General features: G+C 47.8%; 3 protein-coding genes across 4 annotated transcripts in view; 1 reads left to right on the top strand and 2 right to left on the bottom strand.

Annotated features, from left to right (window-relative positions):
- The window catches only part of boc (BOC cell adhesion associated, oncogene regulated), a 45,304-nt gene extending 37,282 nt beyond the window's left edge, over positions 1 to 8,022 (top strand). Inside the window, exons 7-17 of the mRNA XM_041861740.2 lie at positions 2,013 to 2,557; positions 2,774 to 2,939; positions 3,033 to 3,101; positions 3,469 to 3,681; positions 3,944 to 4,122; positions 4,234 to 4,456; positions 5,173 to 5,355; positions 5,795 to 6,006; positions 6,160 to 6,248; positions 6,380 to 6,513; positions 6,657 to 8,022. Coding sequence (XP_041717674.2) covers positions 2,013 to 2,557; positions 2,774 to 2,939; positions 3,033 to 3,101; positions 3,469 to 3,681; positions 3,944 to 4,122; positions 4,234 to 4,456; positions 5,173 to 5,355; positions 5,795 to 6,006; positions 6,160 to 6,248; positions 6,380 to 6,513; positions 6,657 to 6,808 — 2,165 coding nt within the window. The 3' untranslated portion in view covers positions 6,809 to 8,022. The remainder of the gene's footprint in view (positions 1 to 2,012; positions 2,558 to 2,773; positions 2,940 to 3,032; positions 3,102 to 3,468; positions 3,682 to 3,943; positions 4,123 to 4,233; positions 4,457 to 5,172; positions 5,356 to 5,794; positions 6,007 to 6,159; positions 6,249 to 6,379; positions 6,514 to 6,656) is intronic.
- A 1,801-nt stretch (positions 8,023 to 9,823) lies between these two features.
- On the bottom strand, positions 9,824 to 19,938 carry LOC121549470 (basic helix-loop-helix domain-containing protein USF3). Its single transcript, XM_041861268.2, has 7 exons — positions 19,852 to 19,938; positions 18,793 to 18,917; positions 18,588 to 18,619; positions 18,425 to 18,507; positions 18,105 to 18,201; positions 12,955 to 17,903; positions 9,824 to 12,046 (listed from the first exon to the last, which is right to left on the bottom strand). Exons 2-7 carry the CDS (start codon positions 18,834 to 18,836, stop codon positions 10,286 to 10,288), a joined length of 6,966 nt encoding a protein of 2,321 aa, XP_041717202.2. The 5' UTR covers positions 18,837 to 18,917; positions 19,852 to 19,938; the 3' UTR covers positions 9,824 to 10,285.
- A 406-nt stretch (positions 19,939 to 20,344) lies between these two features.
- On the bottom strand, positions 20,345 to 24,694 carry LOC121549828 (N-alpha-acetyltransferase 50). 2 transcript variants are annotated; one of them, XM_041861737.2, is made up of 5 exons: positions 24,527 to 24,694; positions 22,957 to 23,093; positions 22,686 to 22,805; positions 22,458 to 22,524; positions 20,345 to 22,085 (listed from the first exon to the last, which is right to left on the bottom strand). In XM_041861737.2, the coding sequence occupies exons 1-5, from the start codon at positions 24,532 to 24,534 to the stop codon at positions 21,908 to 21,910; spliced, it is 510 nt and encodes a 169-aa protein (XP_041717671.1). In that variant the 5' UTR covers positions 24,535 to 24,694; the 3' UTR covers positions 20,345 to 21,907. The 2 variants fall into 2 exon arrangements, with proteins under 2 accessions (XP_041717671.1, XP_041717673.1); XM_041861739.2 differs by having other exon boundaries at positions 22,957 to 23,090.
- Between the last annotated feature and the right edge of the window lie 434 nt (positions 24,695 to 25,128).

Here is a 25,128-nt window from a genome sequence, read left to right as displayed (position 1 = left end):
GTTCAGTAGGATGATACTAAGATGGTTCAGTAGGATGATATGGGTTCAGTATGATGATACTAGGATGGGTTCAGTAGGATGATATGGGTTCAGTAGGATGATACTAAGATGGTTCAGTAGGATGATATGGGTTCAGTAGAATGATATGGGTTCAGTAGAATGATATGGGTTCAGTAGGATGATACTAGGATGGGTTCAGTAGGATGATATGGGTTCAGTAGGATGATACTAGGATGGGTTCAGTAGGATGATACTAGGATGGGTTCAGTAGGATGATATGGGTTCAGTAGGATGATACTAGGATGGATTCAGTAGGATGATATGGGTTCAGTAGGATGATACTAAGATGGTTCAGTAGGATGATATGGGTTCAGTAGGATGATATGGGTTCAGTGGATGATACTAGGATGGGTTCAGTAGGATGATACTAGGATGGGTTCAGTAGGATGCTTCTAGGATGGGTTCAGTAGGATGTTTCTAGGATGGGTTCAGTAGGATGATATGGGTTCAGTAGGATGATATGGGTTCAGTGGATGATACTAGGATGGGTTCAGTAGGATGATACTAGGATGGGTTCAGTAGGATGATACTAGGATGGGTTCAGTAGGATGATACTAGGATGGGTTCAGTAGGATGATACTAGGATGGGTTCAGTAGGATGCTTCTAGGATGGGTTCAGTAGGATGTTTCTAGGATGGGTTCAGTAGGATGATATGGGTTCAGTAGGATGATATGGGTTCAGTAGGATGATATGGGTTCAGTGGATGATACTAGGATGGGTTCAGTAGGATGATACTAGGATGGGTTCAGTAGGATGATACTAGGATGGGTTCAGTAGGATGATACTAGGATGGGTTCAGTAGGATGATACTAGGATGGGTTCAGTAGGATGCTTCTAGGATGGGTTCAGTAGGATGATATGGGTTCAGTAGGATGATATGGGTTCAGTAGGATGATATGGGTTCAGTAGGATGATATTAGGATGGGGTGTTATGTATGCATGTATGTTTTTGTTCTTCTAAAACAGTGGTTTTCAAACCTCTCCTCTGGGACCGCCAGACATTTCACAATTTTGTTGTAACTCTGAACTAGCTCACCTGATTCACCTATTCAAGGGCTTGATGATTAGTTGAGAAGTTGAATCATGTGTGCTAGCTCTGGAATAGATCACATACATGGAACGGCTGGGGTCCCCGAGGAGAGGTTTGAGAAACACTGTGCTAACACTCCTGTATGATAGGTACACATATTAAGAGTTCTGAAAGGATTTGAAACGTATGGAGTCGCTCCATTTTAGGGGATTTTCGTGAGGAGAGTTTTGTCTGCGTCATGGACTTGATGATTAGACTAACTCACATTTGGTGGAGCGAGAGAATAGTGGGCGCTGTGTGTGTGGCAGAGCCCTGTTGGGATATATATATATATATATATAAAGGGTTATTTAAGAGTGTGTGTGGCAGAGCCCTGTTGGTGTTTATATATATATATATATATATATATATATATATATATATATAAAGGGTTATTTAAGAGTGTGTGTGGAGACAGCTCTTATAGCAGGACTGGGTTATGGATGACTGGGTTATGGATGACTGGGTTATGGATGACTGTTTTTACAGTGATTCAGTGTGTGTTGTGGGCCCGTCTCTCAGCAGCAGGCCCTAATTAAAGTGTGTGCTGCTGTAGCATTAATGAGCTCTTCACGACCAGCCAACCATCAACTGAATGGCCCGGCCTGTCTCTACACGGCACAGACACACACACACACACACACACACACACACACATGCTGGCACGCACACCCATATAGACATACTTAATCAAGCTCCCTCCCACTCAACCAACCATCACTCACAACCAGCCATTACTCACAACCAACCATCACTCACAACCAGCCATTACTCAAGCTTATATGCTAGACATGACCTTAGTGTACTCGCTCACTGACACACACACAGACTAACTCTCTCTCTCTCTCTATCCCCCCCTCCCTCTCCATTGTCTCTCTGCAGAGCCTCCCCAGGTGACCATGGAGCTCCAGCAGCAGGAGGTGTGGTGGGGGGAGAGTGTGGGCTTCAGCTGCCAGGCCAGAGGTAAACCCTCCCCCTCTGTGGTATGGCTCCACAACGCCTGCCCCCTGGCCTCGTCACCACGCCACCGCCTGTCTGCCCGCGTGCTGCGTGTCATCAATGTGGGCCCGCAGGACGACGGCTTGTACCAGTGCATGGCTGAGAACGGTGTAGGCAGCTCGCAGGCCGCCGCCAGGCTGGTCACCTTGCCAACCGGTGTTCCGTCACGGTCAGGGAAGCTGCCCTCGATCCTGCGTCCACTGAGCCCAGACAAGGTGCTGCGGGAGCAGGCCCCAGTAAAGCCATGGGCCACGGGTAGCGTGCTGACCCTGGACTGCTCTGAGCTGACTGGGCAGATCTCTGTGGCAGAGGCCCCTGTCATCCTCAGCCAGCCCAGGACCGTCAAGGCCGACTTCTATGATCTGACCTGGAAACCTCGCCACGATGGAGGGGCTCCTGTGGTGGAGTACATTGTCAAGTACAGAAAGGTACAGGCTAGTTAACTCATGGACACAGACATTTATTATACACACAATGTTACGCTCATTCAGTGTAGATTAATATTTGTCGACAACTAAAGACACGACACATTCTCACATCATCTTCACACACTAACTGATGCCTCCTCTCTCTCTCTCTCTCACTCACACTCACACACACACACACATACACACACACACACACACACACACACACACACACAGATAGAGGACCCTCCAGGTGAGTGGACAAGCAGCAGTATATCTGGGTCTCTCCACAAGCTGACCCTGGCCAAGCTTCAGCCAGCCAGTCTGTACGAGGTGGAGATGTCTGCTAAGAACTGTGCTGGCCTGGGACAACCTGCCATGATGACCTTCAGGACAGGCAAAGGTACATTTATGAATCAATCTATTAATGTATTAATATATTCATCACCACTGTATTTGTGTCTTTTTGCAAACTCTTGTTTTTCTGTGCCAACAGGTCGTAGGGGTCCAGGAGGTCAGAACGAGCTCCCTAAAACTCCTCCAGTACCATCACCTCGCCTCTCTCGTAAGTCCCCGTCCCCCTCTCCGACTGTCACTCTAACTAACCAGTGTGGTTGTTACCTAGATGGAGCACAGTTAGATCTCTTTATAACATCCTAACAGAGCCTTTATAAAACTGTTTGACTAACTGTTAACCCCCCCCACACACACTTTTCTACTCTGTACTAACATGTGACCTGTCTTGATCTCTCTTTCACGTTTAACACTCAAGGATGAGCTCACAGTAAGTCTTTGTAAGTTTGTTACTGTACCTGCTTGTGTCTGCTTATGTTTGGGCTTTTGTGTTTTTGACAGTGAGTCTGTCCTTGTGTGCCTTAATATGGAACAATATTAGATTTGATGTCCGTTTAACCCCTATCACTTTTCCACAGCTCCTGAGGCCCCTGATAAGCCCACCATCTCCATGGCGACTGAGACATCGGCGTACGTGACATGGATCCCGCGCGGTAACCGTGGTTTCCCCATCCAGTCGTTCAGGGTGGAGTTTAAGAAGCTGAAGGGGAAGGGAGGAGGGGAGTGGGAGGAGGCTGTCACTAACATCCCCCCCCAACGACTGTCTGTGGAGATCACTGGCCTGGAGAAAGGTGAGCTTCATCACCATCATCATCGTCGTTCCCATCATAATGTTATTCCTCATTATGACAAATGGCGTCATCATCATTAGCATGACTCTCATTATCATCGACATTACACTATCAGTCATCATCATAATCATACCTATTTTAATAATGACTGTAATCAACATGGTGACCAGATGGCAACCATTAGTGTGGATGGAGAAAGAGAGAGGCACTGTAACTGGTGTTTGGTTAGTTTAACCCGTGTGTGCTTTCTGTTTCCCTGTAGGAATGTCCTATAAGTTTCGTGTGTTGGCGGTAAATGTGATCGGCGCCAGCCCACCCAGTGCCCCCTCTAAGGCCTACACGGTGGTGGGTGGCGGCAGGCCCAACGAACGCCCTGTAGACGGACCCTACATCACTTATAATGAAGCCATCAACGAGACCACCATCATTCTCAAATGGACGGTGAGTGGAACAGTGTGTGTGTGTGTGTGTTATCTTGATATAAGTATGGCTATAACGCTTGTTACTGTTGTTTTGCTAATATTAAACGTTTCATATTCTTTCTCTCCACAGTACACTGCTGTCAACAACACACCGATCTATGGTTTCTACATCTTCTACCGTCCGACAGACAGTGACAACGACAGTGACTATAAGAAGGACGTGGTGGAAGGTGACCGCTACTGGCACTCTATCACTGACCTGCAGCCTGAGACGGCCTACGACATCAAGATGCAGTGCTTCAACGAGGGAGGAGAGAGCGAGTTTGGCAACGTGGTCATCTTAGAAACTAAAGGTAAGCACATCTCATAGTCATCTCGGTCACACGCTTACATTTACATTTTAGTCATTTAGCAGAAGCTCTTATCCAGAGCGACTTACAGTTAGTGCATTCATCTTAAGACAGCCAGATGGGACAACCACATATCACAGGCATAGAAATTTAAAAAAAATCTCAATAACGAAGCTGTCAGTAGTCAGAGCTAGAAGGGGGGGGGGGTCAAGTGCAAGTGCTGGTAAAGTTTTTTTAATTTTTATTTTATTTTGGGGGTCGAGGTGAGGAGGAGGAACACTATAATACGCTTGTTAAAAAGCACCATACATGGCCTAGGGTGGTCCAGCGGTGGTCCAGCGGTCTAAGCCGTTGCCTCCAGAACACGGATACTGCTGCAGCCAGAGGAGGCTGGTGGGAGGAGCTGTAGGAGAACGGGCTCATTGTAATGACTGGAATGGTATAAATGGAACGGTATCAAACATATGGAAACCACGTTTGACTCCGTTCCATTCCAGCCATTACAATGAGCCTGTCCTCCTACAGCTCCTCCCACCAGCCTCCTCTGGTTGTGCATGGGTTTGAGTCCAGCTCACTGCAATTTCAGAAACTCTAACTTTTCTCTCTTGCTATCCTATCCAATAAACAACAAAAGTATAATTTTTCATATAATTCATTTGATAGCCTGACTGTAATAAATGTTTTTATATCAAGTAAACAAACCCCTCTCTCCCCCCCAGCTCGTCTGAACCAGCGGCCCTCTCCGTCGGAGACGTCGTCCCAGAGACCAGAGCACCCCGGGGGGCCTGTGCCCCGACCCAGCGACCTCCCCTACCTAATAGTGGGCGTGGTCCTGGGGGCCCTCGTCTTCATCATTGTAGCCTTCATCCCCTTCTGCCTGTGGAGAGCCTGGGCCAAACAGAGTTAGTAGTGATGAGGATGATGATGATGATGATGATGATGATGATGATGGTAGTAGTTGTTGGATCAATTACGATTTCGGGCTGGATTCAATCCGTATCGCCGATGTATTGCGGAAGATCAGCATTAAAATGTAAAGGTAATTTCCGATTGAGCCGACATATGCAGCGTTTACCGTGAATGTAGTCTCCGCGACCGCGGGAACTTTGCCTTTAATTGTCAATGGAGCTATAAAGCGGGTCTTCAGCGCAACGGATTGAAAAGAGCCCTTAGTCATCACAATTGGTGTGATGAACAGTTGTCCATCTGAATTGATCAATCAGTAATTTTGAATTGACTAGTAATTCATAATTCCCTTAATTCTTCCCACATATCCACATTTGTGTTGTGTGTCAGTCTTGTCCATATCTTACAACAGTGATTGTGTTTTCTTCTATCCAGAGCAAACGTCAGACCTGTGTTTCCCAGCCGTGGCGCACCCTGTCTCCTCATGCCAGTATACCATGGTGCCCCTGCAGGGCCTGGCTCTGGTTGGCCACTGCCCGCTGGACCCCCACTTGCCCCCACCGCACGCCGTCTACCCCCCAAACGGAGAGTACACGCCCAATGGAAAACACCATTACCCCACACACCGCCTGCCAAGACTACACCAGGTGAATTCCATCAACATTGGGAAGCTTGTCAAGGTCATGTCTTGTGCATCAGCCCAATAAATCTCTGTTGGGAGCGTATTAGCTTTGGGCACCTTATTCATTGTTTTTCATGTGTAACAGAAGTATAACCGATGTCTCTTGTTCCTATTGCAGGAGGATGTGGAGTGTGATATGGAGTGTAACACGCTGCAGCCACAGACCATGTCAAACGGACACGTCCCAGTCTACTACTACTCTAACAGGTAGGTACAGTACTGTTCTCACATATCCTCAATTTCAGTCAGTCATCCAGACAGTTATTCAGTCCATCTCTGTGTGTGGGTATTACGTGTGTGTATATAAGTGTTCTCACCCAAACATTTCTCTCTCTCAGTGAGCCTGGAAACGGAGAGGACTGCTGTCTGCCCGATGACTCCACCCTCCAACTCCTCAACACCTCAGAACAGCCAGTCATCACTCAGGACCTGACGGGGAACGCCCATTTCTACAATGGGGACATCAATCTAGGTACGTGTCCGTTCTCACAAAACTTTAACATTATGAAAACTTATGCATTCACCTCACACTTCAGCTATGAATGTGTGTATGCCCACTGCAGATGTCAAATAACTTTAAATAACCACGTATTTTCTTCCCCTCTGTCTGTGTAGACCTCCTACCCTGCTCTCCCTCTCCTCTGCTATCACTGGAGGAGGAGAACTCCACGGCGACAACATCAACAGCTACAACGCCAGAATCCCAAGATGCACTTCCACTCCAGAGTGAAACACCGCCGGGAGAAAAAGGGACATCAGACGCTTGAAAAACTCTCTCAGAAAAACATAAAACAAAAAAGTATTTATTTTTGTATCACAGATATTTATATATTTATGCGTTTGTACATAAATGTTGTTTTATGCTGTATATAAGGATATGTTCATATTGAAAAATACTCTTATCTGTATGTCCTGTCGCTAAAAACAGGACAAACTGAGTTTCTGTTATGTTGTAATCCTGCTCTGTGTTAAGACAGATCTGTGATTGTATATTCATGTCTGCATACCTTGAGGAAGGAGGGGGAGTATCTGAGATGTGATTCCAATCCTGGTGCTGATTTAAGTCTGTCAGCGCATTCTGATTGATTTAAGTCTGTCAGCGCATTCTGTTGAAGGTTTCATCTGACTGCCGTTTCAGTTTCTCTGACTAGGCACCAGCAGCACATCTACCTGTCTGCTTTAGGCCATTCCCTGTAGAACTCCTATGTTCCCCTTATTTACGACTCAAACAGACATCTGGTTATTATACTATCCTGATAGCCGCATGTCAGCAAAAAAAAGAAAAGACCAATGGACAGGGTTGTGCTGCTCAGTAGAGATGAATGGAGAGCAAGCATTTGGAGGGGACACTACCTGAATATGTTCAATGATAATGCATTTTGGACACCCCCCTCATGTATCAATTGGTTTTGATGTTGTGTTGTATATACTCCCTCTTCTATTCTGTTCAGTGTTGTCATAATGGTGCGATTTAAGGTACAAGGGTCCGCCGTTTCGTATAGAAATAACAAATATTATGCATTTTTCATCATTTAAAAGTATTAACAAATGTATGCAACTTAAAATTATTCTGCCTTCAGTAGTTTAGAGTACAAAGAGATATATTGTATAGTTATTTATTTTTAGGAGCCTGAATTTATTTTTATTTTTTTATCACTGAATGGGAAAGATTCTGGAAGTTTTGTTACCTAGTCACACATAAGCTGATTAAAATTTTAGACTGAAATAACTTCTGAAATGACAGTCTGTTTACTGTTTCTGCTGGTCACTATTCCAAAGGACTGTGCCTTGTGAGGGGATCTTTGACGGGTGCATCAGTATTAGCCTTCCCCGGGTGCATCAGTATTAGCCTTCCCCGTGAGGCATCTGAGATCAAAATGAAGGAGTTCCTGAATCTGTAACCCATCTTTGTGTGTAGCCGTTGTCATGGTTACACAGGCTGGAGCACTATTGCATGTAAATAAAGCTTATAATGAAATCACCTTTGTTTTTGTGTTTAATCTTTAACCCTGTTAAATGGTTTGTAGGGAATTGAAATATAGCAGGTGTAATCAAAGATTCTTGCAAGCAGCCATTTCAGATAGCTTGCCTTGATTTGTCCCTCACTCAACTGAAGGCACATACAGTACCGTGACAAAGGGAAACTAGTGATATCTGGAGGACATCCTGTTTCTGAAACAAACCCAAGTTTTACAATAAATTAAGAAACGTTAATAAATCAACTTTATTTATTTACAGATACATACATATTATACTAACAATTCTCATAAGAAACGTATGTACAAAATAGCTCTAATCAAATTGGTTCTGTACAGCCACCATGATTTTAAGTTACTACATTTAGAATTGTGTAATGTCACAGTCAATTAAAGTACAAAACTCTTCATAGCATGTTACAAGCAGATACAGCGCCTTGCAAAAGTATTCATCCCCCTTGCCGTTTTTCCTATTTTGTTGCATTACAACCTGTAATTTAAATGAATTTTGTATTTGTATTTCATGTAATGGACATACACAAAATAGTCCAAATTGGTGAAGTGAAATCAAAAAAATTAATAACGGAAAAGTGGTGCGTGCATATGTATTCACCCCCTTTGCTATGAAGCCCCTAAATAAGATCTGGTGCAACCAATTACCTTCAGAAGTCACATAATTAGTTAAATAAAGTCCACCTGTGTGCAATCTAAGTGTCACATGATCTCAGTATATATACACCTGTTCTGAAAGGCCCCAGAGTCTGCAACACCACCAAGCAAGCAGCACTATGAAGACCAAGGAGCTCTTCAAACAGGTCAGGGACAAAGTTGTGGAGAAGAACAGATCATGGTGGGGTTATAAAAAAATATCAGAAACTTTGAACATCCCACGGAGCACCATTAAATCCAAATGGAAAGAATATGGCACCAGAACAAACCTGCCAAGAGAGGGCCGCCCACCAAAACTCGCGGACCAGGCAAGGAGGGCTTTAATCAGAGGCAACAAAGAGACCAAAGATAACCCTGAAGGAGCTGCAATGCTCCACAGCGGAGATTGGAGTATCTGTCCATAGGACCACTTTAAAACGTACACTCCACAGAGCTGGGCTTTATGGAAGAGTGGCCAGAAAAAAGCCATTGCTTAAAGAAACAAATAAGCAAACACGTTTGGTGTTCGCCAAAAGCCACATATATGGCCAAACATATAGAAGAAGGTACTCTGGTCAGATGAGACTAAAATCAAGCTTTCAAGCTGGCCATCAAGGAAACCCAACACCTCATCACCCCGAGAACACCATCCCCACAGTGAAGCATGGTGGTGGCAGCATCTTGCTGTGGGGATGTTTTTCCATCGGCAGGGACTGGGAAACTGGTCAGAATTGAAGGAATGATGGATGGCGCTAAATACAGGGAAATTCTTGAGGGAAACCTGTTTCAGTCTTCCAGAGATTTGAGACTGGGACGGAGGTTCACCTTCCAGCAGGACAATGACCCTAAGCATACTGCTGAAGCAACACTCATGGTTTAAGGGGAAACATTTAAATGTCTTGGAATGGCCTAGTTAAAGCACAGACCTCAATCCAACTGAGAGTCTGTGGTAAGACTTAAAGATTGCTGTACACCAGCGGAACCCATCCAACTTGAAGGAGCTGGAGAAGTGGGGGGTGAATAGTTATGCATGCTCAAGTTCTGTTTTTTTGTCTTATTTCTTGTTTATTTCACAAGAAATAATATTTTGCATCTTCAAAGTGGTAGGCATGTTGTGTAAATCAAATGATACAAACCCCCCCAAAAAATCCATTTTAATTCCAGGTTGTAAGGCAACAAAATAGGAAAAATGCCAGGAGGGGTGAATACTTTCGCAAGCCACTGTACATCGTCATGTCGGACCTATTTGCAAACCATATGGTTTAGAAGCTTTATTTCCCCCATCGTAGATGTATAGGAATGTTCAGTGAAATGCTATGACTTTAGTAACTAGGGCATCCGATGCCATGTTAGGGTATCAATAGAACTGCCAGGCAGTCAAAATAGAACACTCTTGAACGTGAGAGTAGGTTCACTAACCATAAATAATAACATGATACCAACCAAGTCAGCTGACAAACAGAACAGATCAGCAGCCCTTCCAACCGCTTCAATCCACACAGAAGAGTTGAACTCCTGTCAATTCAATTGGCCATGACATTTCTCCACGTAATTCAACTGAACACATTTCTCACTGAAATTGAATGGAAACAGAACATTCGGCACCTTAAGTCCCCTCACCTACACGGCAGAGCTCCCATCATGCCCCAGGATATGGCTGATGTTGTGGGCGGGGCGATTGGGCTGTTTGCCCGAGTCTGCAGAGGAAGTGTTGGAGAGGGACAGCAGGGGGGACATGGGCATGGCAGAACCATCAGGCTGCATCGCTGTGGCGATCTCCGGGAACAGCGAGGTGAGGCTGAAGTTGGACAGGTGTGGGGTGATGCCAGAGGAGTTGCTGATGGGCATAGGGGGCATGTCTGAGAGTAGGGGGAAGCTGGCCTGGGCGAACCCTACAGGGCGCGGGGGGGACAGGATGGACCCGAAGCGGTTGTTGAGTGGGGCAGAGCTGCTCTTGTCGGTGCCGGGGCTGGTGAACATCTGGTTGGAGAAGTACTGGAGGGGTATGTCACTGGGGTGGGCGGCGGGGGGGTAGGAGGGGTAGAAGGAGGGTAAGGTGTTCTGGGGCTCTACAGGTAGCAGGGCCGAGGGGCGGGAGGAGTTGGGCTGGCTGACAGGAGGGATGAAGGTAGAGTTGGCGTTGATAGGAGGGGGGTTCATTCCTCCCTCCGGGATGAAGGGGAAGCCAAAGTTCTGGGCCAGGTGTTGGTCAGGCACAAGGTTGTTGTCCCCGGCGACCTGGGCACTGTCTGCCATAAAGCGGACAATACTGCTGCGCCGCGCCTCACCCCCTGACTGTGGTCGACCCAGCAGGTGGATGTCAGGCTCAAACGGGTTCCCAGGTCTTAGGCTGCCTGACCGTGGTCGCTCCCCAGGCCTCAGCTTCCCGCTCTGGGCCTCCTGGGTGATGTGGCGGGAGCGCTGGCTGACTGCGGTGAGGGGTCTGGAGGGGGCAGAGGTGCGGCCTGGCTCTGAGCTGCTGTGGGGGGTAGGAGGGTGGGGGAGGCCTGCCCGTACCCCTGGGTGGGCGCCCATGTTCCCACTACCCTGAGGGATGTGGCCCTTGTTGCCCTCCCCAAGCCTCATAGCTGGGGCCTTCTGTGTGGGAGGAACACTGGGGCTGGATGCTTTAGCCTGCATGTCCCCTGCAGAGCTGCCAGGCACACAGCCGTACTCCATACTGACCGGAGGACAGCACTGGACTGCCCTCTGGTGGTTGGTCTGCTCCAGGAGACTCTGCATGAAGCTCTGTTGACACCCCTCCTGGTCCCGGGGAAGCCCTGGAGCACCAATCTGCACCCCCTGTGACCCAGAATGGAGTCCACTGTACCCTCCACGGGGTCGCCCATCCCCTGGAGGCCCCGGTCCCATCCGGAAACCCCCCTGAGGGCCTCTCTGAGAGGAGAGACCTGATTTAGGTGTCATGTCCCCGCCACGGGACACCTGGACCTCGAAGCCCCCCAGTTGATGCCCCCCTCCAGCACCGCTCAGCGTTTTAAACGGAGGACACTCAGAGACCCTCTGGATGTCTGCAGAACCAGGGTGGTCTGGGGGCAGCCTGCTCTGAGGGTTATGTGCGATGTTGCCCTTCACTCTGGATGTGTCCAGGTAGCCCCGTTGGCCTGGTTGCTCCTGTGTAGTACCGCGGGTGGCCTGGAGATGGAGCCCCATGCGCTGCTGTTGCTGCTGCTCACCACTGGAGGAGCTCTTCCCAATGAGGGCCTCTGCTGAGTAGCTGGAGACTCGGTGGCGTTCCTGGCGCGAGGGGGCACAGCCCAGGTCAGAGGGCCGGGAGGCAGGGTTGCTGGGCTGGGAGGTCAGCTGCTGCTCCAGGTTCCTAGAGCTCATCAGCCTCTGCATGGTACTGTGGTCCTGACCAGACTGAAGGGAGGGGATAGGAGATAATAAATTATTTGATATTATAAACAGGGTGATTGGAGCCCTGAATGCCAATTGGCTGACAGCCGTGGTACATCAGAGGCCCAAGCCAGCCAACAGCCAGGAGTCTCAGCCTACAACCCAGCTCTAATTACGTTGGTAACCAGTTTATAATAGCAATAAAGCACCTCGGTGGTTTGTGATATATGGCCAATATACCACAGCTAAGGGCTGTATCCAGGCACTCCGCGTTGCGTCGTGCGACACAGCCCTTAGCCGTGGTATATTGGCCATATACCACACCTCCTGGTGCCTTATTGCTTCATTATAAACTAGGTGGTTCGAGCCCTGAATGCTGATTGGCTGAAAGTCGTGGCATCTCAGACATTATAAACAGGCTAGTTTGGGTCCTGGATGCTGATCGGCTGAAAGCCGTGGTATATCAGATCGTATACCATGGGTATGACGGATATTTATTTTTACTGCTCTAATTACGTTGGTAACCAGTCTATAATAGCAATAAGGCACTTCGGGATGTGTGGTAAAATTGCCAATATACCACGGCTAAGGGCTGTTCTTAGGAACAACGCAACGCAATTGGCCATATACCACACCCCCGGGCCTTATTGCTTAAATATACCACGGGTATGACGCAAAAATACTTGTTTTCCGTTTTTTAAATGTTTGTAACCAGTTTATAATAGCAATAAGGCACCTCAGGGGTTTGTGGTATATGGCCAATATATCATGCCTAAGGGCTGTTCTTACGCACGACACAACGCAGAGTGCCTGGATACAGCCCTTAGCCGTGGTATATTGGCCATATACCACACCTCCTCAGGCTTTATTGCTTAAATATACCACACCCCCTCTGGCCTTATCATTCAAGACAGCCTCAGTAGTTCCTGTACCTTGAGGTGCTCCTGCTGGGCCAGGTGGCTGCTGTGGTGAGCTCTGGGTCCTGCTGGTCCTGGCTGGGCCTCACAGCTCTTCTCCTGGTGCCGCGACCCAAAGTGCTGTTGCTGTTGTTGCTGCTGCTGGATCTGTTGCTGCTGGAGGTGCTGGTGTCTGGAGTGGGAACTCTGCTGTTGAGGGTGTTGTTGTTGATGATGTTGCTGTGACTGGGCTTGTTGGTGTTGCTGTTGTGTTTGCTGTTGGTGCTGTTGTTGATGAGACTGTTGATGTTGTGACTGTTGTTGGTGCTGCTGCTGTTGGTGTGTTTGCTGTTGGTGCTGTTGTTGAGACTGTTGTTGGTGTTGTTGTTGGTGTGATTGTTGTGACTGTTGATGATGCTGCTGCTGCTGCTGAACGCCAGTCTTCTCCAGGTGGTGTTTCTGTTGCAGGCCCACAGGAGGGCCGCCATGACCCCCTCCAACCAGCCCCCTCTTCTTCTGGACGTGCTGCTCCTGCTGCAGCGACCTCTGGTGGAGGCTGTGGAGCTGTGCAGGGTCAGGCTGAGTCAGGTGGTGCTGGAGCTGGTACAGGTGGTGCCTCTGGTGCTCCTGTTGTTGCTGCTGCTGCTGCTTCAGGTAGGGGTTCCCCCCTAGGTGTTGGCCCAGCTGGGGTGCACCATGCTGGGGGTGGCCCTGTGGCAGGTGGAGCACACCTGGTTGGTTGTGTTCCTGTGCGGGCATCTGGGGGGTGCAGTGGCTCTCGGTGGGTCTGAGCACCGTACTCATGAAGGTATTGCCTGAGAACAGGGTGCCAACTCCTTCAGGGTTGATCCTGGTCATGATGGATGAGGCGGTAGGGGGAAGCTGGGGTACCATCATCTGGCTGTGGTCCAGGGGTTTGACCTCCATGCAGCCCACGTTGGAGGCCGATGGGCAGGCCTTGTGTCGCTTGTTACTGCTGGACAGCATCACATCGTCCTGGGCTGGCCGCTTAGACACGTCCTTGATGTGTCGTGGCTCACCCACCCCCACCTGGGGCCTCATCAGGGCACTCTTCAGGGGGGTGTATTCATTCAGCTGGACTGAGCCCGAGCAGGGTGGAAGGCCAGGGGTGGAGGGCTGGGAGACATGGGCTGAGTTCCCCGCAGGGGATGGGACTGAGCCCTGCTGCCCAGCCAGATTGGGGGAGCCTGGGTAGGCCTGCTGCTGACGGGAGCTGGGCCGGATCAGGTTGTTGACACTAAGGGTTCCAGCAGTACCAGACTGGGCCTGGTTCTGGGTTTGGGACTGGGGTTGAGAGTGGGACTGGGAGTAGGAAATGTTCTGTGGATGTCTGGCTCCGCTGGGTCCCTCTCCAGCCTGGCCCCTAACAGACACCTGTGACGGGGGTTTAGCCACTGGTGTCTCAATCTGCTTGGTGAGCTTCGTCTGTTGTCCAGCACCCCTCTCTTTGCTGTTGGAGGCTTGATGGGACTTGGGGTTGGGTTCCCATGCAGGCGTTGGGGTGTTTGTGGAGCCGGTGGGGTTTTCCACGGTGCAGCCCCCCACCCTCCTCCCAGGACTGTCCTGCTCCAACATAGCCAGGATATCAGCCTGCTCTGTGGTAAAAGTAAACGGTCCAAAATGACTCTGCGAGGAACTGACACTGTGGCCAGTGGGAAGCATGGACGCCACAGAGAAGCCCCTTCCGCCACCAGAAATGGGCGAGTCAGTCTGTCTGTTGGGAGCCTGAGACTGATCCAGGGCCTCGTGGTCTAGTGTGTAGACCTGCTGTGGGAGAGTGGAGTCCTTTCTAGAGGGAGCAGCATCACTCGTCACGCTCCCTATCGCTGCGCTGGGGTGGGCCTCTCCCTGAGGCTCCTTCTCCCTGCCTGACACCGCTGTCACCCTCAGCTCAGCAGGATGGGATGGTTTGGGGGTGGAAGTGGGCATGATCATTTGCTGGGTCGATGGTCTGTTACAGGTGACCCGCTTCCTGTATTCTGATGGCATGGTCATGGGGACTGTTACAGAGGGTGAGGAGAAAGAAAGGGCACCGGAGCAGGGGGTTGGAGTGGAGGGGACCGAGGGAAAAGCCACGGGCTGGGACTGGGGCTGGGTTGTAGGCTGAGACTCCTGGCTGTTGGCTGGCTTGGTCTGACCCGGTGATGATGAAGTGAGCTGAGCAGACTGGAGAGAAACCACTGGTCTACTTTCTATTGAGCTTACAGTGCTGACTGAGGGTCGACATGCTGCTGAAGACGTCACACCCGTAGATGGAGATCTAGTCTCTGTGGAACAAGCACTGGTCACCGTAGATCTGCTCTGTCTAGAACTGCCATTGATGGCAGCTGATCTAGTTTGCACAGTGTTGACAGTAGTAGTGACAGCCTGTCTGTTCTGTGTGACTGTAGGTCTAAGGTGAGTGGAGCTGTCACTAGGGGCGACAGCAGGTTGTTTACACTGAGAAGAAACAATAGCACTGACTGTAGGCTTATCTGCTGCACACGTGACATTGGTGACTGTAGATAGACTCACAACACTAGTGATAATGAGTTGACTCTGTGTGGAGCTGATACCGACTGTTGATGTACACGGAGTGACACTAGTGGCATTTGCCACAGAGGTTCTACTCTGTGTGGTGCATGCACTGGAGACAGTTGGCCCACTCTGTGTAGCAGCATTGACACTACCATCTTTAGGTGTGGACTGTGGAGAGCCGACACTACTCACAGGTCTGCTCTGTGTGGAAGCCTCACTACTAGTAACCGTTGGTGTGTTAGCTGTGATGCTGACAGGGCCAGGCTTTGGCTGTATTGTCCCAGCAGCAGAGGATGGGATTCCCTGAGCCACAGTGGCCTCTTGTTCCTGACTGTCCCCTGTTACAGCCACTGGCTTGGCTGCGATGGTGACAGTACGACTAGGCCGTCCCTGTTTAGGCTCCTTCTTCCTAACCAACTTAGTCCTCTTGGTGGTGGCCCTCTTAGCTCTGGGCATTGAGGCTGTGCCAGGCTGTCTCCGCAAGGCCTTCCCTGTACCCACCGCCAGACCTAGTCTGGGTGGAGTCACACTGGGGATCTGGATCTGCCTGACAGGGGAACTGTGTGGAGCTGCTGAAACCGTGACAGAAGATGGCTGTTGTGGCACTATAGAGTTGGATGGAAGGGTCAGCTGGACGTTACTCTGGGTGGAGATGCACGGCGGCATGCCTTGTGAGATGCTCTTGTTGAGACTGCTGAGGGCTCCCAGGGTGTGCAGAGCCACGTTGGTGGTGGGCTCCTCAACGGTGGTGGGCTGGATCAGCTGGAGACTGCTCTGGCCACCTTGAGAGCCATACTTGTCCGAGGTCTTCATGGGCTGCAGGGAAAACACCTGACCATTCACAGTGATGGTCTGAGGGGTCGGGGGAACCGGGGGGGCCTGGGTTTGAGGGACTGGACGGGGTAGAATGTGGACCAACTGTTTACCCCCGAATATCTGTTGCCCAGTGGTGGAAGTTGTGCAGCTGGTTGCGACAATCTGATTGGGCACAACAGGTGCTGTAGTGGGCACCATGCCAACCTGAGGGTTCTGAGGAGGCGCAGGTGGAGGCTGATTGGAGGCCTGGATGATGACGATGTGCTGGCAAGGCGTCTGATTGGTTAAGTCCTCCCTGACAACCGACTGGGCTGAGCAGGGATTGGTCTGCTGTAGGATGACAACATTCGGGTTGTTAGTGTTCTGAGGAGCCGTTACCCCAGAAACCGTTGTCCCTGCAGGGTTTACTTGCAATACCTGCATGGTCTGGAGGAGGGGCATCACAGCTGTCTGGGGGTGGGGCTGGGGTTGATTCATGAGGGCAGTCTGTGGATGGGGGAGGACTGTTGCCTGTTGTAGTACAGCAGGTTGAGGTTGTGACATCATAGCTGAGTGGGCTACCACAGCAGGCTGGGGCATTATGGCTGACTGAGGGAGGATGGCACCTTGGGGCTTGAGGGCCATGACTGCCTGGGGCTGGTGCTGGGCCAGGATAGCTGGCTGTGGCTGGGGTGTCCTCTGGATGGAGGGCTGGGCTTGGATATGGGCAGTGATGGGTGCCTGGGGCTGTATGGGTACCTGTGTCCTCATTTGAATACGAATGGGTTGAACTGATGGTTTAGTGCCCATGGGGCATACAGACACTTGTTGGACACTCTGCTGCCCAGTGGCGCTAGTCTCCTGGGTGGAGAGAGACTGGCAGACAGGTTGCACTGTGTTCCCAGCCAGCTGTAGGGTAGTCCAGGTGGTCTGTGTGCTCCCTGCTGCACTGGCCCTGAGGAGGGTTGAGCTGCTGGGGATAGTCGTATAGCTCAGAGTCCTGCTGGCAGTGTTCTGTGTGGTTATAACCTGGGGAAGGGCTGTAAGGCCGGGGACAGGCTGGATAGGGAGTTGGGTGGCCAGACTGGCTCCAACGGTGAGACTAGGGGCTGGGGTGGCAGGCTGGGGCAAGGCGGTGGTGACCGTCGGGAGAGGGCAGAGACCCTGGAGGGTGAAGTAGGACACAGAGGGGGGTAGTTTGGGAGCTGACGGTACCTCTGCTACACACTGTTCCACCAGCCTGATGCCAGGTGTAGCCACTGTAGGGGTAAGGCTTGCCCCAGGGAGGAGCGGAGGGGCAGAGGAAGGGACGCTGACGTGCTGAAGAACTCTGTTCACCCTTACCCCTGCTGTGATGTCACAAGATGACTGAACAATCACAGCCTCAGCATGTTGCTTCCCCAGATCGGAGACTGGACTAGGTTCCTTTCCTGCTGGGCGTATCACGTTCCCACTGGAGTAGACAATAATTCTTTTGGGGAGCTGGTGAGTGGGCGTTACTTTGGCAACCTTTGCACAGCGCAACTTGCCCTTCCAGTGGACGGTGGGGTCGTCCAGGAAGTTGATGTCGTGGGCTTTTAGCAGCTCGATGTAATGGCCGCTCTCCTTCCGCAGCTCGTCCATCTGATGCCGCAGCCGCCGGATCTCCTCAGCTGCAGGGATAGGAGACAACAAGGATTAGTGGTTATCAACACAGGACTCTCAAACATAAACACAGACAGACAAGACTGACAGACACGTACACACAAACACTGTAAAATGCAAGCAAACAAATAGGAAAACACACTAAAAGGAATTAAATACTTCTGCACTGTCAAAACATACTTGTAAATGTCACAAAAACACCATCTCACCTTGTATTAGGTCTCCTCCCTCGAGAAGCATGGCGTCATTTTGTTTCTGCAGCTCAGTTATGTAACGGTAGGCCTGGTCCAGGATCATGTTCTTACTCTAAAGACAGACAGGGAGGATTTCAGAATGTAGACAAACAAGTCAAAACAGACAGCAGGATATCGACAGGAGCATCAAAGACAAGACCAACTAATAGCCTCAGACCAAAGGATAAATACCACACCTTCAAAAACAAACCAAGCCTGTAAGTTCTATGGTTCGATCCAAAAACACACTAAGGTATGTGTGTGTGTGACTGTGTGTGTTTATGGATTAGGCCTACCTGCTTCAGTGCCTGGGAACAGGGTAGAAGATCCCCAATACGGTTAATTCCAGCGTTGATCTTCTCTTTTCGCTGTCTCTCAACTAAAGGACGAAAACAAAACCTTAGCGACTCACTCCCACGAAATGCTGCGAAATTACAGAAAAACACTAAAACATCTCACCTGCATTGTGAGATTCCTTGTTTTTCTTCTTCCTACAAGAGAAAATTGATAAAGAGGTTAGTCAATGTTGTGTGTCTGAAAACTATATCCATATCAATGCAGAAGAATACATGCGTTTCTGTGGTAAAGCGCTGACAGTAGGTACTCCAAGGGATCCTTCCCATAGACATAACAATGGTCAGATGAATCAGTGATTTGTCCTTACCGTGGTTTATGGCCAGGAGTCTGGTTTTCTGTCATCTCTGGCATCCTGGCCTACTCTACTGCCTGTTTAATAGGCACTGGTCACCACGCTCGCAGGCCAAACATTAAATCCCTTCCCTGGCCGACCTGCAACCCAAACACAGACTGTCATAAGAGACCAATGAGTGAGGAGGTATGATGACTAGACAATAGAAAAAACATTGTTGATTACAAATACGTAACAGATCATAAATGACAAGGCTGTTCAGCAACAACAGATCTTCCAAATTCAAGTAGCCTCATGTTTATCGTAACTAATCTGTGACGTCAGACTTTAGCCACACACACAGCTTTGTCACTAAACACATTTATATTGTTGTTATTCTGTGTATAATCACTGTATCCACGAACTAGCTGTGTTTATTCTGAATAACACTGTGCTGCCTCTATTCATCACAATAATATGGGACGAGATGCGCAGACCTTTGCCAAGTTACATGTAAACAATGAGCTTAGTCCAACACTGTGTGAATCGGTTATCCCAGTTTGTTAGCTGAAATTAATTAATATTATTTGACAAATTGTTCTGAATTAAATATATTGGTGGCAATAGATAGCGTTCTAATATTGGAAAACAAGCGAAATGTTGGCAAAAAATGAGTTGACCCACAAACATCCCCATTTTGAACCTATACTTTCTAGCTAAGTAGCTAACTAGTTACGTAGTAGGGGGCAGAGAACTACGTAGCTAGCTCGTTAGCACTGCTATCCTGGTGTTGGAGAAGTTTCGCAGAAGATAAGCCCTCTTTTGGAAGTGTGGATTTAAACGACAATGACATAAAACACAGCTTCACACTCACATGTACAGCACATGATGGTATAACCATATTGTGCTAGCTAAACAAACTGCCACTCAGCCAGCTAGATATGTTAGCTCACTAGCCATCTAGCTAGCCTAGCACTGTAGCTAGGGGGTACATGTCAAGCTTGCTAGCTGGACTGGCTGAACAAAACAATGCAATCAAAAGACCGCCTGGAAAAGTTGGGAAATTAATGTGAAATTAATAAGCTAGCAAATTACCTGTAGCTTCCCCATTATGGGACTTCGTTCCTGTCAAAACTTTGGTTTTCCCTGGCAATAAACTCCTCTCACAACCTAACCCAAATGCAAGAGGTAAGGAGAAAGGGGCGTAAGTAAACAGAAACGACCGATCAGAATCAAGAGATTCGAGCTAGGATCCAATCAAAATGGTTACTGGGACGTAGTCGTGAAATGTGATTTGAATGATTGACGGATCAAGCTGTACACAAATTTAGCAGTCAGATATGATATTGTGTAATATTGTATTTTTCATACCCCGTCATGTCGTTCGTATGTATATATTGTTTTACTTCCTGCTATTGAGTAAATTGCCCCTCAGGGATAATAAGCAGTCTATGCCGAGTCTCCTCTACTTCTAGTTCTCTGCTCCTGCATTGTGAACTATGAAGGATATACATCGACACATTGCTGTTTTCACTGATCCATATCAGAGTCGGATTTACATAATGAAATAGAAATAATGAACCCACAATGCAAATAGTATTTATTTTATTCAGAGGTTAAAAAGTCTTACAATATAGAGCTCCAGAAAATATCATTTTCAAAAGGAGAAAACAAAACATGCTTTTCCTAGTGGAGAGGGCAGTACTCTCCCAGCATGCAGTGGGGAAGGTTTCTCCTGGGCTTCTGGTTCTGTTGTGAGGGGCCCTACAGACAGAGGAAACTCACAAACCAACACGCAACCTTCCCACAATGTTAAACAGATGGTCATGAGTGAAGCGCACAAAAAGGTTACAGATACAGCATGTGGAGAGATCTAGTTGGCTGGGTTCCTACTAAAAGGGCCAATAAAGGTTAGCCTCAGTACCAGACAGTACTCAGGCTAACTATAAACTGCCAATCTAAACAGAAGCATCCACAATGATCTCACTCATGCACTCCACCCAGGAAGAGAACTCCATCTTAGCCAGTCAATTGAACTGCTCTAGTCCTTAAAACAGAGACCTGCCTCCTGTTCCTGAATTGCCAAGTACTCAAGCAACCCCTGCTGGACATCTTGTTCATTGTCACATCTTTGTACTTTGACAAAAACGTAAACATTCACATCATAAGAAACCAGTTCTTTCCTGTGATCTCATACACCTTTGCCCATCTCACACCCTGATCTCTCTGAAGGTTTCCTGGACTCTCACAGCATATGTGGCAAGCCCAGGAGAAGCCCTGAGCCAATCAGCATCAATATAAAAAAATTAAAAAAAGAGCTGAAGAAAATAAAAATATCTAAAGGGGGGATTAAATAGATGGGTTGAGAAACAAAACCATTCAGAAACAAAGAGTGGAATCCACTCCCCCAAATCTCCGCACAACTTGAAACCGTTCATCTTTCCTCATGCCCACTCGGTGGAGCGCTCCTTTCCCCCTCTGGACTGGCATCAGAGCTTTGACGTCAATAGGGGGCATTGCATCACAGCGCAAGGCTCACACTTTGCATATTGCCAGAAGAAGAAACAGTAAGTCTCATCCACCAGTAAAAACTCTTCCCAGAAGTCCCTGGGCTCAGGTGGCGAGGGGATGGAGTTCAGTGTTCCAAATGTGTCACCATGACGACTCGAAGCATCACTCCATGGTTGCCAGTTGGGGACTTCCTTTGTCAACGATAGTCTCTTACTGTAAAAGATTTTCCCTATTCAGTTCTATCGGTTTTTTTGTCCAAACAGCAAAGATATGTCCCCTTACCTTTATAACCGCATTTAAAACAACTCAAACAGTATGATTTGCAAACACAGACACCCCCCACCATGTCTAAACTGTCTTAAGTCAGCAGCTTTTCGGAGCACTTTTGGATTCTGAATCCTTTGTTTTCAAATTTGTAAATGAAGAAAAATAGTTAAAATAAAATAAAATGCAGAATGTGTTTGTTTTGTTGCAAAATAAAAACGCAGCCATGTTTTGTTTTTTAAACTTTGAATTTGTTTTCTCTCTTTTTAACATCCTTTGAAGAAAGTGGTGAATGTGTCGACCCATGGGCATCTGTCACAGTTCCATTTTTGGGGGAGGCGGGGCACCACCATGCTTTTTCCGGAGGCTGCAGCCTCTACTCTGCCTTCTGCAGCTCTCCCCCAGGGGGCGCACATGGGCTGCGCAGGCTCTTCTGAAGCACGTGGGCGTCTGCCGGCTCTATCCTCTTGTAGTAGTTCTTTTTCGTCTCAATGATCTCAAAGCCAAACTTCTGGTAGAAGTCGATTGCCGACTCGTTGCTGATCTGCACATGACTGTCAGGTAAAAGAAGGAAGCGTGTGAATTAGAGGTGAGGGATGAAGGGATGTGTGGTGTGACATTTTACTTATTTTTTTTTTTTTTTTTTTTATTACATTTTTTGTCATTTAGCAGGCGCTCTTCTCCAGAGCGACTTACAGTTAGTGAGTGCATACATTTTTCATACTGAACACTGAGGGTGCATCTCAAAAGGTGGCCTCCTCTCCTTGATCTGCACTGATGTGAAAACATAGGAATGGTGAGAGCTAAGCAATATGGTGTATGCCCATACCAGGCATTTTCTTTGTCCATTTCTTTCACATCAATGCAGAGGAGGGACACGACACAAGGAGAGAAAGCCATTAAGAATACTGAGATTATAGACTTACAGGTAAATGTTGTCGAAGGTGCCGTCCTTGTCGCAGATGTTTAACACATGGTTTAGCATCTTCGTTCCTGGTCACAATACAAGACAGAAGATAAGGAGTTGGACAATATACAATACACACAGGTGATCATGAACTAATACTGTGTAAACAGTATAAGAGGATACAAGGAAATATGGCATGACTCTGGCTATTGCTGGTGTATGAAACCAATAAAAGATTGAGCCATACCTATGCCCAATCTGCGGTAGGGTGCCAGGCAGCCCAGTGTCATGATGTACAGTCTCTTCTGGTTCTGAGAGTGGTCCACTCTGCAGCACACTGCCCCCACCGCAATGTCATTGAAGTATGCTGCAAACACAGCGGTCAGAGGTCAGGTGTATTGCATCAGTGCCATGCAGCAGTTTTTCCTCATACTACACCATTAGTTCACTATCAAAACAAGTGCGTCAATATCAGACAACATCTGACTATGTGGTTGGGAAAGCCTGTCTCGTCTTACCTAGCTTGGCGAGCTCTCCCACTTCGAGCACGTCCTTGTAGAATTTGTCGTTGTAGCTGACGGGGAAGATGACCTGGTTGAGGCGTTTCAACTGTTTAATGTTGTGGGGCGTAACATCCCCCAGCTCGATCCGGCTACTGGAACAAGAGCAGAACGGTCAACCAGCTGGGCACATAGTTTGTTTTCGTGTCTTGACTGTTTGCCTCCAATTGACCTCCCCCGGGGAGCGCACAGAGGTATTTATAGGGCGGCTCCTTATGTTAAAACCTCTATGCTGACACAACAGCTGCTGCTCACGTGTTCGCCAGCAGTCAGACAGGCAGAATAGAGTGGCAGCAGAGACCAGGCAACATCGCAGATATTCAAACCGAAGACATCTGCTCTGTGAATTAAAAAACCTGAGACACCACGTCATGAGACCCCATTGGACTTTGCAGACAAGATGGTGTCATGTTAGGGGAACTTGTTAAGCAGTAAGCAAACATCAACCTGAAAAATTGTGGTTTGATTATGCATCAACATGGAATCTACACATCAGTCTTATTTGGTCCACTGATGCCTTTCCCCTGTTGACACTTTACAATGGAGCTAGAAATGCCCCAAGTAGTTAGCTACATACAGTAGTAAACGTTTGCTACATTGTGTAATTCCGCCATAGAGATCCTATTCAATTTCTAATTCTATGTATTCCACTTATACTAGCTAGCTGTGTGTTACTTACATGAGTAACAGATGCAGAATCTATAGTGTTTCCAAAGCATCAATGAGGGAACTGATATTTTGTCAACTTGGCAGATAATTGCATAAGATGACCAAAGCACGTTGTTTTATGGTTGATGCTCACGCCCATACCAGTACAGTTGAATCATTGGGTTATTGAATCATTTAGCTAGGTTGCCTAATAAGTTAGCTAGCGAACAAACGTTGCGCTGCTTCACAGAAACCAGTGATACTAGTTAAACATAATTGAAAAAAACTACTGACAAACGTCAGCATTATGTTAACGTTGGGTAGTGTGACCACAGATAGAAGGAGCCTTGGTGGAGTGACAGTTCTAATTTGTTCCATGTTGAAGTTAGCTAGCTAGCGTTAGCTACCTAGCCGCGTGGATAACTAGTTAAGTAAAGTAGCTAGCTAATTAGTTAGTTGAACAAGCTTGGAGTTGAGTGGCGTAAAGTAGCCTAGTAGTAATTACATATAGCTAGCGTCAAAGTAGGACATCAAATTCACCTAAGGTTAGCTAATTAGCTACACGAACTAACAGGCACGTTACGAACTTGTCCGACTTTTGTTCAAACAAGGTTCAATTGATGGGGAATGCACGCACTACTAGCCACAAATAGCAGGTTAACGATGCTATTTGCTAACTAGCTAGCCAATGACAAACGGTGGCTAGTAACGAGACGAAAATTACTGTATTGCCATCGTTGGCAGACTATTTAACCCCTAACCGCGCAAAGGGCTTAGCTAGCAGTAGCATTGCAACCACCTCCCCCCCATAAAAAAAAAAGAGACAAGAAAAAACTTTACTCGTGATAACACAGACATGTCTCTAAATGGCGTTACTCACCCTTTCATTGTAAACGACTGTTATTCCTTAAATTCGATGTGACTGAAGTTCTGAGTAGTTTACGGTTCGGTTGGGGGAATTTTGACAGAGTTACGGTTGCCTCCCGTTGTACCCTCCACATGTATGTTGCTAGCTGTTAGCTTAGCTACCGCACTCCTCCACGGCAGACTGTCAACTCTGACCCCGCATGCGCAGAACGTCAATGTAGCTACATTATTATTTTTAATCCAGTTATTTTTGTTAGTCAGGTTGATTAAATGACAAAAAATATTACTGTTTTTATTATAAACCAAGTTCTGTGTTTGAAATATTTAAACATTTCGGGATGTTTGTTCTTGAAGTATGGATTGACCTTTGACATTTTTGTTAGATTTTTGAATGTCATTTTTGCATACGTTTTTTATTATTCAATTTCTGATAATTTGTGGCACAACTTTGATATTTAATTTCAATTCATAGTATTGCTGTAAACTATCGTCATGCAAATCTCCAGTGTAATCCATATTTTTTACACGCAACAGGAACATGCTATGGTTCTACCGCCATTTTGGCTCAAACGCAAAGGTATTTTCTCGAAAAAGACAACATAATTCTACTGTTTG

Source organism: Coregonus clupeaformis, chromosome 34 (genome assembly GCF_020615455.1).
Source record: "Coregonus clupeaformis isolate EN_2021a chromosome 34, ASM2061545v1, whole genome shotgun sequence".
Lineage (NCBI taxonomy): Eukaryota > Metazoa > Chordata > Actinopteri > Salmoniformes > Salmonidae > Coregonus > Coregonus clupeaformis.
This window is presented reverse-complemented; position numbering and strand designations above follow the sequence as displayed.

Excerpts from the sequence above, each read along its gene's own strand:
- LOC121549470 (XM_041861268.2), bottom strand. The coding sequence starts at position 18,836 with ATGCCAGAGATGACAGAAAACCAGACTCCTGGCCATAAACCACG. Across the intron at positions 18,620-18,792 it reads ACTCCTGGCCATAAACCACG|GAAGAAGAAAAACAAGGAAT; the intron begins GTAAGGACAAAT and ends TTTCTCTTGTAG. Across the intron at positions 18,508-18,587 it reads CAAGGAATCTCACAATGCAG|TTGAGAGACAGCGAAAAGAG; the intron begins GTGAGATGTTTT and ends TTCGTCCTTTAG.
- LOC121549828 (XM_041861737.2), bottom strand. Across the intron at positions 22,806-22,956 it reads GGGAGAGCTCGCCAAGCTAG|CATACTTCAATGACATTGCG; the intron begins GTAAGACGAGAC and ends CTGTGTTTGCAG. Across the intron at positions 22,086-22,457 it reads ACCTTCGACAACATTTACCT|TCATGTGCAGATCAGCAACG; the intron begins GTAAGTCTATAA and ends TTTACCTGACAG.